Source organism: Oryzias latipes, chromosome 15 (genome assembly GCF_053564925.1).
Source record: "Oryzias latipes strain Hd-rR chromosome 15, Olatipes_Hd-rR_3.1".
NCBI lineage: Eukaryota > Metazoa > Chordata > Actinopteri > Beloniformes > Adrianichthyidae > Oryzias > Oryzias latipes.
The window spans coordinates 3,496,158-3,514,088 of NC_136251.1; the positions used below are offsets into that span (position 1 = coordinate 3,496,158).

At 45.9% G+C, this 17,931-nt stretch overlaps 1 protein-coding gene across 3 annotated transcripts in view; it reads left to right on the forward strand.

Moving 5' to 3' along the window:
- inpp5a (inositol polyphosphate-5-phosphatase A) overlaps positions 1-17,931 on the forward strand; it is a 114,217-nt gene that overhangs the window by 80,635 nt on the left and 15,651 nt on the right. For all 3 annotated transcript variants that reach the window (XM_020709239.3, XM_011484012.4, XM_078932408.1), the window contains 2 exons: positions 11,582-11,677; positions 12,647-12,721. In XM_020709239.3, the coding sequence (XP_020564898.2) occupies positions 11,582-11,677; positions 12,647-12,721 (171 nt within the window). The remainder of the gene's footprint in view (positions 1-11,581; positions 11,678-12,646; positions 12,722-17,931) is intronic.

The following is a 17,931-nucleotide window of genomic DNA, read 5'->3' on the forward strand; positions in this document are numbered from 1 at the left end:
TCACAGGAAGTTCATCATCTTTCCACAAGGCGGGAACTTACGAGGGGCAGCTCAGCTGCATGGCTATCACATGTTTTTACTCAGAAATCTATCAGAGGCATTGATTAGTTGCTTGGACGTTTGTGCGGTACATTTGATTTGGAGCTGTAATTGGATCACATTGACCCTCTGGTCATATGAACACGATGATAAATACAGAAGAGACTCTGCAGCAGATGTTCAGACACTGAGGCCATTCAGGAGGCATCTTCTGCAATTACACGTCACCTGGCACGCATTAGGTTGTCACATTGATATTTTGTCGATAGCTGCGCTGTCCGTCCCGTGAGCAGCAGCGTAAGCTGCTCTGCTTTGGCTGCTCTGTGGTAGGTAAAAACACATCTTCCTCATGTCTTCATGCTCTGAGATGCTGTTTGAGTGCAGGCGGGGTCGCGACCCCTCTCCAGGGATGTGTTAGGCCTGCATCCATGTGTGTCCATCTCTGCCCCCGTTCTCCTTTCTTATGCTGCTTTGCCCCTTTCACAAACACCAATCTGGTAGGTTAGATGCATCTGATCTGAGTGATTTAGGGGTGAGGCAGCAACTGAAGAGGGGGGGGGGGGTGCTGGCTGGCTTTTAGACTCCCCCCTCAGGAAATTAGAGCTTGGGTCTGAGGCATAAACCACTCTCATAAACACACAGGTCTCCAGGTTTTCCTCTGGCTGAACGGGACATCGTGGACATTTAATGGGCCAACGAGACCAGCTGATGTCATCTGTGCAAAATGGGTTGTGGGGGGGGGGCTTCATAAACTCACGCGGTGATCAACCTGTCCGGTTTGAAGGGGGGCCTGGGCATTCATGACCGACAGTCTGTGATGTCCCAATAAACAAATGGGCTGAGACCTGGAATCAGGGAGTAACTCACAGCTGAGAGGCCCTTTTTAGCCCTTTAATGACAATTAATGTCAACAAGACAATTAGTGCACATCAGCTGAAGTGCTTAACTGTAGACGGGGCTGCCGAGGGATCGATTCTCCATACTTATCTTCAGATTGATTCAGACTGGAGGAGGCCGCCGCTCTTTCTCACCATCATCTGTGTGGAAGAGTCTTCTGCAGTTCGCTTCTTTCTAATCACAACCTGATCTGCAGCGTCAGAGACGTGTTAGAAGCACATGGGCGAACTCGACTCACTCATTACAGGAACACCGAATGCAACAGCCTCCTCTCCCTCTCCTCTGTGCTCAACCGCAGGCCACACCAGGGTCACACCGCCACGTTTGGAGAGCGACCGCCATGTTTCGGGATGGATCTGTGGGTTCCAAAAAGAGTGGGTTTGTTATTGTCTGAAGCCAAATTCCAGGTGGCAAATTCCTGGCATGCTTTAGCGGCAGGATCAGTAACCACAGACCTGCAGCCAACCCCCTCCGTCCCGGCCCGGGAAACCCCATTAATTGTGTCCGACAGAGGGAATTGGTTCAATTGACCCCCATTCAGGAGGCCTTTGACTGGCAGACAAAAGACACAGCCACGTGGAGACTAATGCTTGGACCGAGGTGGTCCAAGCCCCCCAGCTCCTCCCCTCCCCCCCATGGGTCTGATCCCGCCGTGGCTTGATCACGCTCTGGATCGGTGCTGGAAAACAGGAAATCACTGAGCAAGTCTTTGGGAGATTGTGTCTGCTGAATGTCCTAGAAAGATTTCTTTTAACAGTTGAGTTGGGCAGCTTAAAGATGCAGCACACACGGATATTAACTGGTTCAAAACATGAAACGTTTCAGGGAAGAACCGTATCAGAGCAGAGAATTCCCTCATAAATGAAGGAAGAGAATGTCTGAGCGATTGGACATTGATGTTGCTGGAAAACGCTTTAGCAAATAGTTGGGAATTAAAGTCTAGCAAAAGTATTGCCGGTAGTCAGTTACTGATTCTCTCAATGTCCTACATAAAAAGCTGAGTTTGATCTGTAATGTTTAACTATAGAAACAATTCAACTATAAGAGGAAAATTACAGTAAATTAAGATAATTTAAAGAATGTATTTATACAATGGACCAGAAAATAAGGATTTATCTCCTACAAACAGTCCAGAATTCTGTTCCTCCCAGACCAGGGACTTCTTCACCCATTTGAACTGGTTATCTTTATAAAGGACTCCTGTCCACAGCCTCAGTCAGACTGCACCCTCTCCACTAAAGACCTGTCAAAGGACACCAGGGACAAGATTGTAGACCTGAACAAGACTGGAATGGAGAAATCGACAGTAAACAAACAGCTTGGAGAGAAGAGAAGAACTGTTGGAGCAAATGTTACAAAATGGAAGATCACTGAGAACCTTCTTCCACCTGGAACCCCATGAAAGATCTCACCTGGTGGGGTACAAATGATCTGGAGAACGGTAAAGAACAGCCCCACCAACCTACACCAACTCCACTGGCTCCCAGTTAATCCTTCTTTTCCTTGTCTAAATCCTCAATGACCATCCTCCTCCATCTCTTTCAGATGTCCTTCAAATACTCTCTAGAACCTCAAACCCTCTTTCTCCATTCACCTCTGCCACCTGCCTGCCTCGGCACCATGGGAGCTGGCTTTGAGTCTCTCTACTTCCAAACTCTGGAAGTCTGTTCCCGTACATCAGGAAGGAACATTGACTCAGTGGCTGGTTTGAAATCTGAACTCCAAACTCACCTGTTGAAAGTAACCATCTCTTTATGATTTCACTTTTGTTTTTGTTTGTATTTATATCCTTTTTAGTTGGTTTTATTTTGAACATTGAACTTTAGTGTCTTGAAGGCACTTTAAATGAAACATACTATTATTATTTGTGGCACAATATGTCACCATGGATTCAAATCCTACAGAGCTCCAAAGGTCTCTCTGTTTGAACTAGCACTTGTTCAGGTCCACCTAAAGTTCTCCAGAGACCATCTGGATGATCCAAACAAAGACTGGAGAATTCCATGTGAGACCAGAACTCATTGGTTCAAAAATCACTCACCTGTTTGGAGGGAAGAATGCCGAGTTCCTTTCCAACATCATGCTTTGGGGCTGCTTTTGTGCCCTCTCCATGACTGATCCCTTTTAAAGGATGAAGGAGGCCATGCTTGGTAAGATTTTGGACCAACCTTCCATCAGTGAGAGCTTTAAACATGTCTGGATCTTCCTGGTGCATGTGTTCAGATGGATGTTTATAGTGATGTGTGTTTGAGAGTTAACGTGTGTGTGTGTGTGTGTGTGTGTGTGAAGTGGCCATGAATCAGCTGTGTCCATGACAGGCTCGCGGCTCTGTGCCTGATCTCTTAGTATATTTAAAAACCCTCCTAATTAAACTTAATAGAATGTAAATTTAATATCTGCAGAGATTGTGTGCTGCCGGCCAGCCGGCCGGCCTGCTCCAATTTCAGGATTGATCGAGGCCAACGGGAGGGTTAATTGCTGACTTGATCTACCGCCGCCCGGACATGGTGTGGGGCTGTTTTAATTGAGGCTGATCTGCTGCTACACGAACAGATTTCATTAAACCAGCTGGCCCTTCCTTTGGCGGGTGTAGCGCCTCCTGTCTGCTTCAGTGAGAGGTGCAGCAAACCGTCCGGGCATCAATCTCCGTTCTTTTGTCCTGTGTCCTTTCACTCGCTTGAGCAGCATGAAATTAAAGGTGGAGCCTGAGACTGTCCAACTCCAAATGATATAAAAAGCCTATTAATGACAGACCAGCATGATGGATCGTGCATTTTTCTCACAGTGGAATCAATCAATCAAAAAAGAGATGTAAGCAATTTTTTAGGGAGCATTACATACATTTATGTTTGAATGCCGTGTTTTTATTGCAGCTGATATAAGCAATATGTCAGACGGGACTTGTCTGACAGGAACGCTTTTCCACGCAGACGGTTGGTTCATCATTAATTAAGGGTTCATATTTAAAATAACAGCAACAGAGACGTTAACCTTCCTCACGTGAGGTGGGACAGCACTTCATCAGACAGTTGATAGTCCTTCTGCTCAACCTGGTCCCGGTGAAGCATCTTCAGCAGGAAAGCCCAGGCTGGTTCCTGTTTGAGCTGGCGGTTGATGAGCGCGTGGATGTCTGGCCGGCTATAAATCAAAAAGCGGCTGGTGTAATTAAGTACACACTACATTAGTCAGGCTAATTAATTTTGGGGGCCATCCATCCATTAGCCAGCGGGCCAGCACTGATTGGGACTCTGTTCTGTGGAACCCCTGACACCGGGGACCACGACCCTCCCCGGCTGCCCCCCCCCGGCTTCCCGGACACACTCGTGCATTTACCACCAGAGACGCAGATGTACACGCTCACGTGCGCGGCGGCTGAAGCGGAGGCCTATTGAAATGAGCGAGTTTATGTCATAACTCTTCAGAGCAGAGCTGTCGGCAGCTGGTGTTTGACTATTTTACCGCTCGGCCAAACCGTATTGACAAATCGTTTAAATAGTGCGTCTGGCCAACAAAATCAATATTCTTCTCTGTGGACCTCACCCCACCTGATATTGTTTTAATTGTCCTGAAGCAGTAAACCCTGTGCATTTACTACGAGTAAAAACAGAGTTTTTAGCGCCTACTATGTGACCCCCGCCTGTTTACAGCCTCACAGGTGACGCCTGAGCGGATATTTTCTAACAGCACAATAAAGAGCCTTTATCTGCCTAGAAGAGTCCAATCCATCACTACGAGGGCCCATTATATCACTGATAACTGGTCTGGATATGAGGCTCACTGCTCCCTCAGACAACAGGCCTGTTCTCTCTCTGTTTGCTCTCTTTGCTCGTGAAGAGTTCCGCCATGGGGGCGGGGCTTCAGCTTTGATGGGAGGGCTGTCCATAGAATTAAACTGCTGGCAGATGAGGAACAAGCCGCAGGTTCTGTTGGTGCTGCTCATTAACAACAGGCCGTTTGAGCCCGGCGCCAGTCATGCTGCTGCCATTGTGTGCTCAGAGGGGAGGGGCCAGTGGGGCTGGAGCTCCGAGCCAGCGGTGGGACGGCGTGACAGTCCAAGTCAAAGATGAGCACAGAGCCTGGCACCAACAGGCTCTGTGAGGGGATGCTGCTTCGTGGACCCCGGGGTCGGTCTCGGCCTGTGGATCGGGGCGTGGCCGGCAGTACCCCCAAGTAGCCCCCTCCCCCTATTTTATGCTCTGATCTGCTGGGCATCAAAAAAGGAAGGCTTTTTACACCCCTCTAAAGCTTTATGTCATTTACTGAACAATAACGTTGTTCATCCACCAGACCCAGTTTGAGATTTTATAAAACCTGCTGACTAAAATCCTCTGAGAACCATTGAGAAAGACCCCCCAATCATCTGACAGACCTGGACCTTTTGTTCTGCAGATGAATTCAGTTTGAATATTTAAACTTAGTTGAAGTAAATAAACCAGATCTTTATCTGTAAACTGTCATCAAAAGCTGCTTTGAACCAGCAGGAAGGCAGAGGTCAACCTTTGCTCATTTCATTAAATGTTGAAATCAGATAAAGCAGATAGAATGTGATGTGACAGCTACTGTTGGATATGTTACACTGATGCAGAAAATGAAGTTGAAAACAATTACAAGTGCTGCAATCTTTGGAAAATCTCTAGGAATAATATCTATATATCAATGATTCCTGATCAAATCTAATCTGATTTATAAATGGTCTGAGTGGTTTTTGAATCAGCTTGCTGAAGTCCTGAAGAGTCCTAAAGAGTCCTGAAGAGTCCTGAGGAGTCCTGAGGAGTCCTGAAGAGTTCTAAAGAGTCCTGAAGAGTCCTAAAGAGTCCTAAAGAGTCCTATGGAGTCCTAAAGAGTCCTATAGAGTCCTGAAGAGTCCTGAAGAGTCCTATAGAGTCCTATAGAGTCCTATAGAGTCCTAAAGAGTCCTATAGAGTCCTATAGAGTCCTAAAGAGTCCTATAGAGTCCTATAGAGTCCTAAAGAGTCCTAAAGAGTCCTGAAGAGTCCAGTGGTCTCTGTGTTTGGCCGCGCTAACAGTGGCTTTGGCCTCCTGTAAGTGAAGCCGGACCCCGTCTTTGAAGTCCCGGGGAGGGACGGCGGCGGCTAACAGTGATGCTATTATTTAGTGCAGATGGAATCTGGCATAAACTGTGAAGGATAGTGATCTCTTTGTGCCTGGTACATAGTGTGCGTGATGTCAGTCTATTTGGGACTAATGCAGTCGGCTGCCTTTGTAAAGAGAGCACAATCATTTTTGCTTCTTGCCTCTGGAGGATAAACTGCTGCGTGGATAACCCCACCGTCCCTGGGGAGCGTGTCCGAGAATGCACATGCACTACAATGTTTTTGGCATTCTAATCTTTGCAGTTTGTGCTCATGCGTATGCAAAGCAGCCCCACAGGAGCGGCTGCACATGGCTGCTCAATAATTTAGTCTCACATTGTTTTCAAATCAGGCAACTTAATTTGTGCTAATTGCTTTTTTATGGTTTTGTGTTTTCTTTTTTGATGCGGTGATAAAGCCTCTTAAAGATTGAAAGGAGAAGCGGCGGTGCGAGGATCATTTAAAGTTTTGCTGTTTCCCAGAGCGATGCTGCTGCAGGAAGGCTCATTGTACCGGCTGTAAACTTGGCGCTGGCACCGTTGGCTTTTAAAGCGACTTTAAAAGTCCAAGGCTCCATTCAGAGCCGCGCACAAATATCCCATCATATTTAAGAGGGCCTATTAAGCAGCACATTTAGAATTCATGGGCCCTCTGTTGCGTGATTTATCTATGACGGTCAAACTGCAGGGTCCATTCAGAAGGAGTGGCCCTGCTTTTTGTCTTAGAGGGGGCCGAAACAATGCTTGTGCGGGCTGGTTTCTCTGAAAGGGCCTTGTCTTTCAGGGGGCAGTGAGAGCCGGGGCTGGCCTAACATCTGTTTGTGTCCAGAGCCGGGCGGGACTGGAGCACTGCGTGCCTCGGTGGCCCCCTTTTCCTCTCCTTGGGGGTCTTTGTTCCTGATTTCATGCTATCAGAGCGGCAGCATGTTTTCCTGCGCGGAGTTGTCAGGGGCATAAAAGACCCTGAGTGGGGTCACATCTAGAGGGATGGGCATGAAAAATTGGTAAAATGTATCACAAAGCCCACCCACTAGATGGTTGCCTAGCGCCCTATGCTTGGCTGTCAGGACCCCCTCCCCCTTGCTGCACCTTACTTCCCCCTTCTCCTTGGCTGAGCTGCACCTCTCTCCCTATGGGGGTGGAGGGGGCATCGATGAGAGGAAGCGGCGTAAATGAGATGTGAGCCAAGCAACCGAGAGGCAAAAGTCTTTAGGAGCGAAGGTCCTTATGTTCTTCTGAATGAGGCTTCATCTCCCTGATGCTGCTTCTATTGAACACCAACATGATGAAGCTGACAGCTCCTGCTCGCTTGTGCCGCTCTCACTGATCACCAATTTACTCTTCAATAGTCCGTAATTGTCTCTGAGGCAACAGAGTGCCTGTCTGTCCATTTGTTTGCATTGATTGCAGCCGGCGTCGATGGGGAGGAAGCTAAACTGGGTCAGAGTGGAGCTTCTCAGGTGTTTGCTGGTAATGATGATCTTTGAGCAGCGCCACCGCGGTGCTGCGATGGGTTCTTCATCCGCTTTCTGGACTCTCTTACGTCCCAAACGCATTGATTGGTCCTCAGAAGCATGATGGGGGGGCGCTGCCTTAAACAGTCCTGCAGACATCTGCTGTGCCTGGTTTCAGAGTGCTGACTAAATGGGTGGAGGGACTGGGAGGTTCAGATTAAATCTCTCATTAGGTTTTCTTTGTACAGGTGGCAGTGATGTGTCAAGAACCTTGCGTGGGACAATGTCCTCCTCTCACTGGGGCTAATATGCTACAGGATACCCCCCCCATCCCCACCCCTTTTTTCTTACTGCTACTTCTTTACATAGAGACACAATGAAGCATCTGGTGACTTGATTCTGGGTGGAAAGCTTCTCCGGGGCTTTTGTGTCTGCTGCTTGTGCAGAAGCACATGTAAACGGAGAGGAGCGGGCAGATTTTGGGGGTGGGGGGGCACTTTTCCTTGGATAAAACTCTGTTGTCATATTGATTTGTTTGAAACCAAAATATGGAAGATCCTGTTAGAGTGATGTGTCCTTTAACTCTGCTGGCCGGTGAATGCTTGTGTTTGGATGTGAGGTGCACCCCCCCCCCCCCCCCCCCCCCCGGTGAAGGAGGGGGAGGTTGCAGGGGTCAAAGTGATGAATTTTTATGGGCCTGTTCCCTGTGTTTCAGCCCTGTCCCTGCCTGTGCACGCAGCACTGCCTCTCAAAGACCGCCATGCAGGGCAATTTGTCCTGCAGGGCGGCTCAGAATGGCCCGCAGAGGAGTTAAAAACAGCGGGAGGGGGGCACCAACACATGATGACACACACTCTTCCCCTCTCACACACTGTTCTGTTGTCCCAAATGATTTGTGACCTGTCCATTATCCACTCTGCGGGGACAAATGCTCTCGGTGGGTTAGTGGAGGTAACAGCAGAATGCCCCCCAACCCCCCATGGCAGCCATTGTTTTTAGAGAAGTTTCCCAGATGTTGGAGTGCGCAAGATAAATAGGGCGTATTATCGCCACCGTGCACGCCCACCTTCCTCTGTGGGGCAGTTTTGGGTGAGGGCGGGGCACGTTGGGACCTCCTACGACGTGCAGACCCACCCTCAATGTCAGCCCTCATGGCGCTCATGGGGGTGTGGGTCTGTGAGCTGTTGGGGGGGTGAGGCCAGGTTTACGGGGGTCGGCTGCAGACCAACGGGTCGTGGGTGTTCTCCATGTTGGACTGACGTCCTGCCGCAGCAGAGGCGGCGGGACGCTCTGGTTTCTGTTCAGGCAGATAGGGGGAAGGGGTGGGGGGGGGGGGGGGGTCACAGGGCTGAAATCCATCTTGTTTTCATAAGTGAGTTCTGATGTGTGAAATCGGTTTCCATCAGCCAGATTTGACGGGGAGGGAATTGGAACTCACCTGCTGCTGGCCCCGCCCACTCCCAGCCGTCTTCAGCCGGATTGACGGGTAAACGATTCCTGTCGTGGTTTGGGTGATCACTCTGTGTTGAGACAACACTGGTCCAGGAAGAAGCAGCTATTTCTCAGTTGTAATGTTTTCATTTTTTTTTCTATCAGATAAAGTTGAGCATCCGTCTTAAAAGTGTTCATCTTCTTCATTGGCGTGAGGGTTGTGCATCATGACCTGACTTCTTTCTGAGCTGGAACTGTCCACATGCTTGGATGAGGCTTTGACCTGGCTGCAGTGGATGTCCTCCATCTGTTGGTGCAGCACGGACAGAAGGCCTGAATGTGTTTCTGTTTTGGGGCTTTGAAGTGGGACAGATTGCTTTAACCTTTTTTTTTCTTGAGGGAGCAGCTCCTTTATACAGCCGCTTCCTTCCTCCACAATCATGAGATTATCCTGCATTGATGCACAAAACCTCAGCCTCTCAGCCCCCCCACCCCACCCCCCACCCCCCCAGGGCCAGTGGCCCTGCATAAACACTCACCACTGACCTGTGACCCAAAATGCAGAGCTGTGATGCTGAATCACTTTCAGGGTGGGATGAAGCATCATCAGCGGCCTGTTGATCTTTTTCTCCCAAAGACTTATTGGCCTGTTTTTAACAAGCAGCCAATCAGGAGTCCATTTGTGGGAAACCCGTCTGGATGGAACAGCAGACTGTTGTGAGATCCAGCTGGGCTCTGCGGACATGTGGGCCTTAATTCTCCGCACGGCGGTGCTGGTCTCATGACGACGGCTTCAGGAGGAGCCCATGAATGTTGTACCTTTAAGACGACAGCAGGGAAGCAGGATCAATCCTTAAAATCAAGCTGCAGCTGCAGGGATTGATTGTTCTGTCAATGATCACATCAGTGGATTGTTCAGTTGTCAGCACACAGCAACATGGAAAACAGTGGAAAAACAAGAAAAGCTTTTTGTCAAGCAGACAAGACTGAAAAAAAAAAGATTTTAGAATAAAAGGGTTTGATATGAATCTATTTCTCTTTTCAAACCTTTGAGACCTGAATTTATCTCAGTAACTACAGAACACTGATTTATGTTTTTGCTTTCAGGTAGATGCTAAATTAGGATCATTTTGGATCAAAGTGCTTTGATGCATATTTGCTGCTGAGGGCTTTGCAGAGTTTTTTGCAAAATGTTTTACTGTCCTGAGTAAGAAACTGTCTACAGTCGACCTTTCGGCTGGATGTCCACCTGGTGACAGGAGAGCAGGATGAAACGTTTGGGATTGGCTAAGGAAAAGCTGGTTTCTGGTTGGAAAAGGGAATTTGTGCAGTTGTCTTTCCTAAATGACTTTTTGACAGTGAAAGTGTCTCTCAGCAGCTCCTTCTTGGGCCCATTCATGACACAAAGCTGCTTAAGCACACTTAAGCGCATTAGCATTTGGCTGCCGGGGGACCATATTGACCCTGTGTTTGGACGGCCTAAATGACTGAAAGATGGAGCGGTTTGCTGAGGCTTTAGAAAGTTGCTTTTAGGGAGCAGGAATAATCATGCAGGGATGGGGCTGAGCTGGGGGGGCGGCTGTGAGGAGCTGTTCCACTTTCTCTCAGGACACGGTGTTTGTTCTAATCTGCCGTGCCACTTCTCCGTGGTCAAAGCAGCCCTGATTTGTGACATTTCAGTCAAAGAGGGCTTTTTCTGCTGGCTATATTGGCTTGACCCGATTATCTAATCTGTGCTTTGAATTTCAATGGGCTGGGCTCGTCTCCGCTGTGTGGTATGGGAACCTCATTCAGCCGTCTTCAAACACAGATGGCCGAATGTTTAACTAATTGTTAAGAGAGTCCACAGAGCGGAATTTAACCACGCACGCCGGCCGGGGTCAGCGCATAAAGCCTGATAAAGAGGACTGATAGTGAGCTGACACTTTTTATTCCTTTAAAACGATGAGGCGCATAGTTCTGGTGTTTTCAAGATTTACAGCAAAGATCCAAACCTAAAAATGAAACGGTTGCCTTGGTTTCTGTCTTGTAAGAAAAATATTCACATCAAGAAAGTTTTTCAAAAGCAAATTAATCTTAGTTTGAGAAAGTCCATTTTCTGAATGACCAGAATTGTTTTCTTAAAGGAAGATTTCTTGATAAAACCCTTTTTGACCCTCCTGACAGAAGTTTATGCTTTATGCCAATAGGGGTAAGAAGTCTTGACTTGTTTCTAAGAAGTCTGTTTTTGCAGTGTCGACATGAACTAAGTATTCAGACTTTGTACGTTTAGAGTGGAAGCAGTCATTCTGAAGAAACATTTCAGGATTTTAGACGGTGACCGTCTGCCATGGCGTCTGCTGGGGGGCAACATTTCTCTTTGACTCCTGGTTTCTGTTCGGCTGCTCAGGACTCCGTGAGAACCACAACAAACTGTTTTATTCCGGGTTCCAGCTGCTGAATGTTGGCAAATGCTTTTCTCTCTTCCTGTCCTCACCTTCACGTTTCACTGATGTAATCTTGTCTTTAAACATTTATCAGAGGTTTGTGGTTTCATTGAACTTTTTTAACTTTAGTGGGTGAATTCACTTCTCCATGGGCTTTGGCCTGCCGTCCGTCCATCTCCGTCTCTGCATTTGCTTTAGTTTTCTTTGCTGCTGCTGATCGCTGTTGTTCTTCTCATCCTCAGAGTGTCTGTTCCACCGCCACCATGCAGACGGTCACAACCGGCAAAACCAACGAAGTTGACAAGCTGATATTCAGAGAAATTGATAATGACAAAAAGGTGAGGGTTTGGTCACATGACTCCTGCAGTGACCACAGTTCACTGAACATCCAGGAAACGTTAGGATACATCCAGGCTTATTTCCCAGCCCAACCTCAGGTTGTTCACAGTTTTCAGTTTTTTTTTTCTTTTTTTTTAAGTTTCTGGTTGATTTAATACTTTTTGAAAGAAAACTGTGTTGTTTTTTTCCAAAGGAAACCGTTCTTGACAGGACTCAATAGACCAGTAGTCTCCAACCTTTTTCATTTTCATGGAGCGGTCTGTTCAAGGCTGAAGTGGGCGTCCAATTATTCTTTTTCTTCAGCATCCAGCTTCTTTTAACATTTGCAGATGAAGTTTATCTTCATCCTCTGCAAAACATCTGCAGCTGCTTTAAACTTTATTTGTTCTCTAGATTTCCTGTAGGAACCATAAAAATGTGACGGAGATTTTGCCTCGACCCATAACTGTCTAAGTGGAAACAAAAAAATCAAACTTCAGCCTCGTCTGACTTTTTAAGTGCGACAGATAGAAAAATACATTAAAAAAAGGCTAAAACTGGTATTTTCTAAATGAAAAGATAATCTGGAATCCACCATTTAAACTATTTAATTAGCAGCTTCTCTGTAACATTAGACAGCCAGTTGCTAAATGTTTAGTATCATTATTATGTTGTGTGGGAACAACTGTGGTAATAAATCCATATTTGGAGTAAAGACTCCTGCTTTCTGTCTGTTAAATGCAGATTTCTTTGTTCTTTAAAGTTAAAGGCTTCCACAGGCCAGCGGTCGGCCTGGGTTGAGGGCCACTGCTATAGAGTTCCTACATGACGACTTACAGCAATGTCGTGGTTTTTATCTGTCTTTTGGCTCATGACATTAACAGCAGAGAAAGTCTTCTTCGGTCATTACAGCTCTCATTATGCTCTGCACCTCTCATTAGCATTGCCATTATTAATCAGAGCTAATTTCCTTCTTTTCTCTGATCCAGGTTGTTCTTCAACTTGAAAAGAAGCTTTTCAATTATGTCAACCAGGACGTTTTCCGGGAAAACAACGGGACCTCGGTAAGTCAGCCCTTCGCATCGCAGCTCCTCACATCTGCTCCACTTCAGACCTGTCATGATGATCTGCTGGTCTGCTTCACATATGTCGTCTCACTTTTATTGTTACACACTGATTCTCTGCGAAATAGAAGAAGCTTCAGAAAACAGAAAAAATCCATGTCAGCTGTAAAATGTTCTTCAATAACGTTAAGTGCATAAAGAACAAAAAGCTCCTGCATGAGGGAGAAAAAGATTCAGAGGAACAACCAGGAGCTCCATGAACCGCCCTGCAGCTCAAGTGGGACCAACAGCTCCCAAAGTCCCAAAGTAGAACTAAGATCTCCAACCAGAGCAGCGACTGAAACACTTGCAGGAAGTGGGAGTTTGCACACCAGGGCGGCTTTAACTTTTAACAAGACAGTGCAGAGGAAGGGCTGACTGGTAAATGTCACTTATCATTTTATACGGTTCTGCGAGACGAAGTTCTAACTTGTAAAATCCACACGCACATACACATTTACACACACACACACACACACACACACAGAAGACCTGCTCAGAGCTGGATTTGGGGAGTTGCTGCATCATCCTGGTGGAGAAGCTGTCACCTCTGGAGCATTGAGTTTGTGTGAATGAACCCCAGGCAAATCATGACTCTAAGTGAAAAATGCCCTTTTGTGCACTTTTCTGTGCCTGTACTTGTGCATTTGCTTGGGGGTTTCTGGGATTTGACACTTTCAAGAGTTCACTCCTGGTTTTAGGTGTATGAATGAACTGGAATCCGTTTTCCCCAATAGATTTGTACCTTTGAAGACTGTTGTCAAAATCTGTGTGTGAACTTCTGGAGTGGATTTATCCCACTGTGGGATCCTGAATTATACAGTGGGAGTGAGGAGCCTCCCGTACCCCGTCACCCTCCTTTCCTCCTTGCGTTTTCCCTCCCCACCTCCTCCAAAGCCACATAAGATTGATTGGCATAATGGAGGCATGTGAGATAATCTGATGGTCATGGTCTAGTTAAACACACCGTCTTATGATCCTTATAAAACAAACTACCTTTCCAAAAGGATAAATGTCCCTCCTCACACTCCTCCACGGGGGGAGAGGGGAGAAAAAAATCCATTGCATCCTTCATCAACTGCAAGACTTGTACCAGCTTGACAGAAATTTAATTCGAGGCAGCTCTTGAAAATAATTATTGTATTTTGAGAGGAGTAATCATTGGCCGGGACATGATTGAATGTGTCCATGCCTATTGACTTTTTCTATGATTAATAGCTTTGTTTAGTCGATATTCCCATCGAAATTGTATAATTAATTATCCCCTCCGCTGTCACGGGGGGACGATGGAGAGCCCTGATGAGTATTTGGGAAGATTAAATTTTCCGGGCGCTTGTGGCGTCAAGGGGCACCGGGGGGCCTTGCTCTGGTGGAGAAATGGGAGGAGGTGTGTGTGTGCGTGTGTGTTGGCGGTGCACCCGCCGTGTGTGTGCTGTGCATCCCTGTCTCGCACACCAACACACACAGGCCAGCCTCCCTCCTCCGTTCCATTGATTTTGTCTCAGTATCTCTTTATTGCAACTTTATCAGCGCGGTGTCGGCAGATGGGGGGGCCGCTACATGTTTGTGTACGAGCTTTAGCAAGTGATGAACCTCTCTGTCCGACATGCCTGGGCTCCTCCTGCCTCTGCCGTATTCCTGCGCATTACTCAAAAGCTGAAAGACGTTTTAAAGTGGGGAAGACGTACAAATAGAACAAATATTGCCTCAGCCCCAAACTTCCTTCATATTTCACCTGTCCGAGCTCCTAAGTGCCTTTCAGTATTCATTTAAATGGATTTTACGTCGCCTTTGTCTTTTTATTTAGCTCCAGTTCTGGATGCCCCAACAACTGACTGACTATTTCATGTGATGAGGAGAGACGGCTTTCATCTGTAGTTAGCATAGCACACTAGGCAAGTTAGCTTCATTGAACAACATCTCCAGGAAAATGTGTCTCAGTCTGGATTAAGGGGGTTAAAAACTGTCGACAGAAACAAAGTTCAGCCCAAATCAGGAAAAAGGATGGCATATCCAGACATGGTGCACTTAAGTGTGCCGGCCTGTGGTCAGCCTGAATCTGCATCACAGCTCCTTTAACAACATAATGAATGGCTGCCAGCAGTGTTAATGGGAGCAAAAACAGAAAAGCACCAAAAAAATAAAGGTTTTCTATATTTTACCAAAAGATGCCACACTCTGCCGAAGTGTTTTGCTGTGTGATAATGTGGGAAACGGCGTTAGCAGAGCGGTGCTAATATGGAGCAGCCATTTTGAATTCTGAGATTCAAATAGTTTTTTTCCACATCCAGTTAAGAAATAGTTATTTCTGTGATATTTGAAAATATCTGAAAAACAACAAACTTTCCGACCTTGTGGCTAAAATTCACACAAGTTTAATTTTTAATCACATTTAGAAAAAACTGTTTTTGCACTTTTAATAGGCAATATTTTGCCATTGTCTATCATTTTACTGTTAAAGCTAATTTAGCCTTTTATTTGCCATTTGAGGTTTTTTGAAGCTTCTTTTATTTTATGACGGTTTTTATTTAACTTGCAATTCAAATTTGAAAGTTTGGGTAATTTTGACCAATTGAAACAAGTTTTATGTAAAGAAATTAAGCCCTATTGACTCAAACACTCATCAAAACTCTTCTGCTTCAAAGTGACTGTAATTTAGCATCTATTTGAAAACATCAGTGATTTGGTGTTTCATGGCTGGAATAAAATTTCGGCGTCAAGGGTTTCAATTTGTTGTATTAATCACTTTCCTCAAAAATTTCAATATAAAAAAAGTAACAAAAATGTAGTTTGAAAGCTGCCCGGCATGCTAAAGATATGGACATCTCTGATTTAAAACCAGTGGTCATCCCTTTAAAAACATAAATTCAGGCAAGAAAACAGAAATTGTTTGAATCAATTCATTCCTTCTAATGCTTCATCTGTAACTTTTATGAAGAATGAAAAATGTCATGGCAGTGATTTTGTTTTACTGAACAAAGTGGAATCACTGGTCTGAAAAGATGAACTGAAAGAAAGCACATGGCCAGGGGAACGTGTCCTGAGGAGCACCCACGGGAACCAGACGCCACAAATACTGGAGCATCTGTTACAGTGTTTTTCAACCTTTTCTGAGCCACGGCACACTTTAACCTTGATAAAAATCCTGCGGCACACCAGCATACAAAAAAAAGAAGGGGAAACTCATGGTCTGTATTGATTTACAGTCCCTCCATGATCTCACATGCATTTTTGTGATAATTGTGGCAGAAAAAGCTGGAAGTTGCAGCTGTTTTTTCTAAAAGATGTAATAAAAGTCAAGTTAGAAGATTTAAAAACTGTTTGATGTGTGTTCGTTGTGGTTTCAAGATGTCAAAGGAAGACTGTGCGCTGAGGCGCTGTCACTTTAGCCCAATGCATCATGGGAGATGTAGTGCAAACAGTCACCGAGGGCAGACAGACTCTCTTCTCTGAGCTTCATTGTTTTGTTCACTTGTTCCACGGTCTGACACCGGATTCTGTGGAAAGCTACACCGCTAAAGACGAGCTTTAGCTGGTATTTTTGTTGAAACTGAGAGACTTTATGAGCAGAATCAGAACAAGGAAGTGAAGACTTTAACCACTGATTGGTCAGACTGATGACGTGTGATTAAGCCTCCAAGAATGATTGGTGAAGACAGTTAAAGGGGCGGGACTTTTCAGAAAACAGAGCTGAAGCTACGACTAAATCGCGGTTCCGTCATTCTTATCAAAATGTCTTTAATAAAATAAAATAAACGCAAAGAAAAAGTATTTTACGATCTTTTATATTCCTAACTACTCAGTGTTTTATCAGGGCCTGTTTGGATGAACACAGAGCTGATATCCTGGAGATGGGAAATGTTTTTAGATTAGTGAATGAGGGTGATTTCCCATGGCACACCTGACCATCTCCCGCGGCACACCGGTTGAAAAACACTGTGTTAGAGAGACAGCATTAGTGTCTGCAGCGTCTGCATTCATGGATGACAAGAACAGACAGCACAGCGTGGAGAGCAGCTCTGCATCTGCAGCCAAAAGTTCAAGTTTTCTTTTACATTCTGCAAAGTATTCATGTTTCCTTCCTGTGGGACTCTGGTGAGCTACATGTTTTGTCTGAGGACATTGTGGCTGTTAGGACGGGAGTTGGACCCTCAACCAATAAGCTACAGCCACCACTGACGTGCTGGGATCCATATTTTAGATGAAAGACCATATGTGGAAACAGAAATCACAGGACTGAAGTCACTTTCAGTGCAGTCCACTTTATTTCTATATTTTATGGACAGCATAATAAGGTACAAATGGGGGGAAAAACAGAACATCTTGTCTGAGAAACAAACTCTTGTTTTGTTGAAGTTGGTCTTGACCCCCCCCTCCCCCCGTCAGAGCCTGTTTATCGCTTTACCGCACAAAATAATGAAGATCCCATAAAAAGAAGGAAAAATATGGTCCCAGCAATGAAAGCCAAGTGCAAGGTGTAAAAATCAAATTAAATGACCTTTCACCCCAGCATTTATTGATTGGCTTCAATCGCAGCGAGTGTTGTCACAGGTGATATTTGACAATGTGTAAATCAAAGCACAATTACAGGTGGTGGACAAAAGGCCGGCGCTCTCCGAGGGACAGCCGGAGGCCAAAGATGGTGGATTTGCTCGTTTTTTTTTACCCCTCTGCTGAGCTATCCCCACCGGTCTGATTTAGGAGTGTGTTGATCATCCAAGCAAAGTCAGAAATGTGAGCCGGTGACAGGCCGGTTTTTACCCACAAGACTCCTCTCCTTTTTCACCTCTGTGTTATTGCCGCGGCGGCATTATCCCACAGCATCCCCTCCACACCTCCCAAGGTCATTTCTGGTTGACAAAGTACTGCTGGCTCTATAATGTCACAAGGCCTTGAACTCATATCAGCCGTTTTTTTTAGGCGCTGACCCGGCAGAGCAGCAGAGCATTATGCTTAATTGACCTGAGAGGAAATGTAGTGTGAAATTTGTGGCCAGCGAGTTTTCCGTTCACCTGCGCGAATTACTCAGCATTCACTGAACGCACACAAGCTGTGAATACACACAGCCATATGTTCTCTGAACGTGACACAAACACCTCTGTGCACACAGGAAGCAGTCAGCAGGTGCTAATTGCTCTCTATCCCATCAGTAAAAACGTCATCCAGACTGA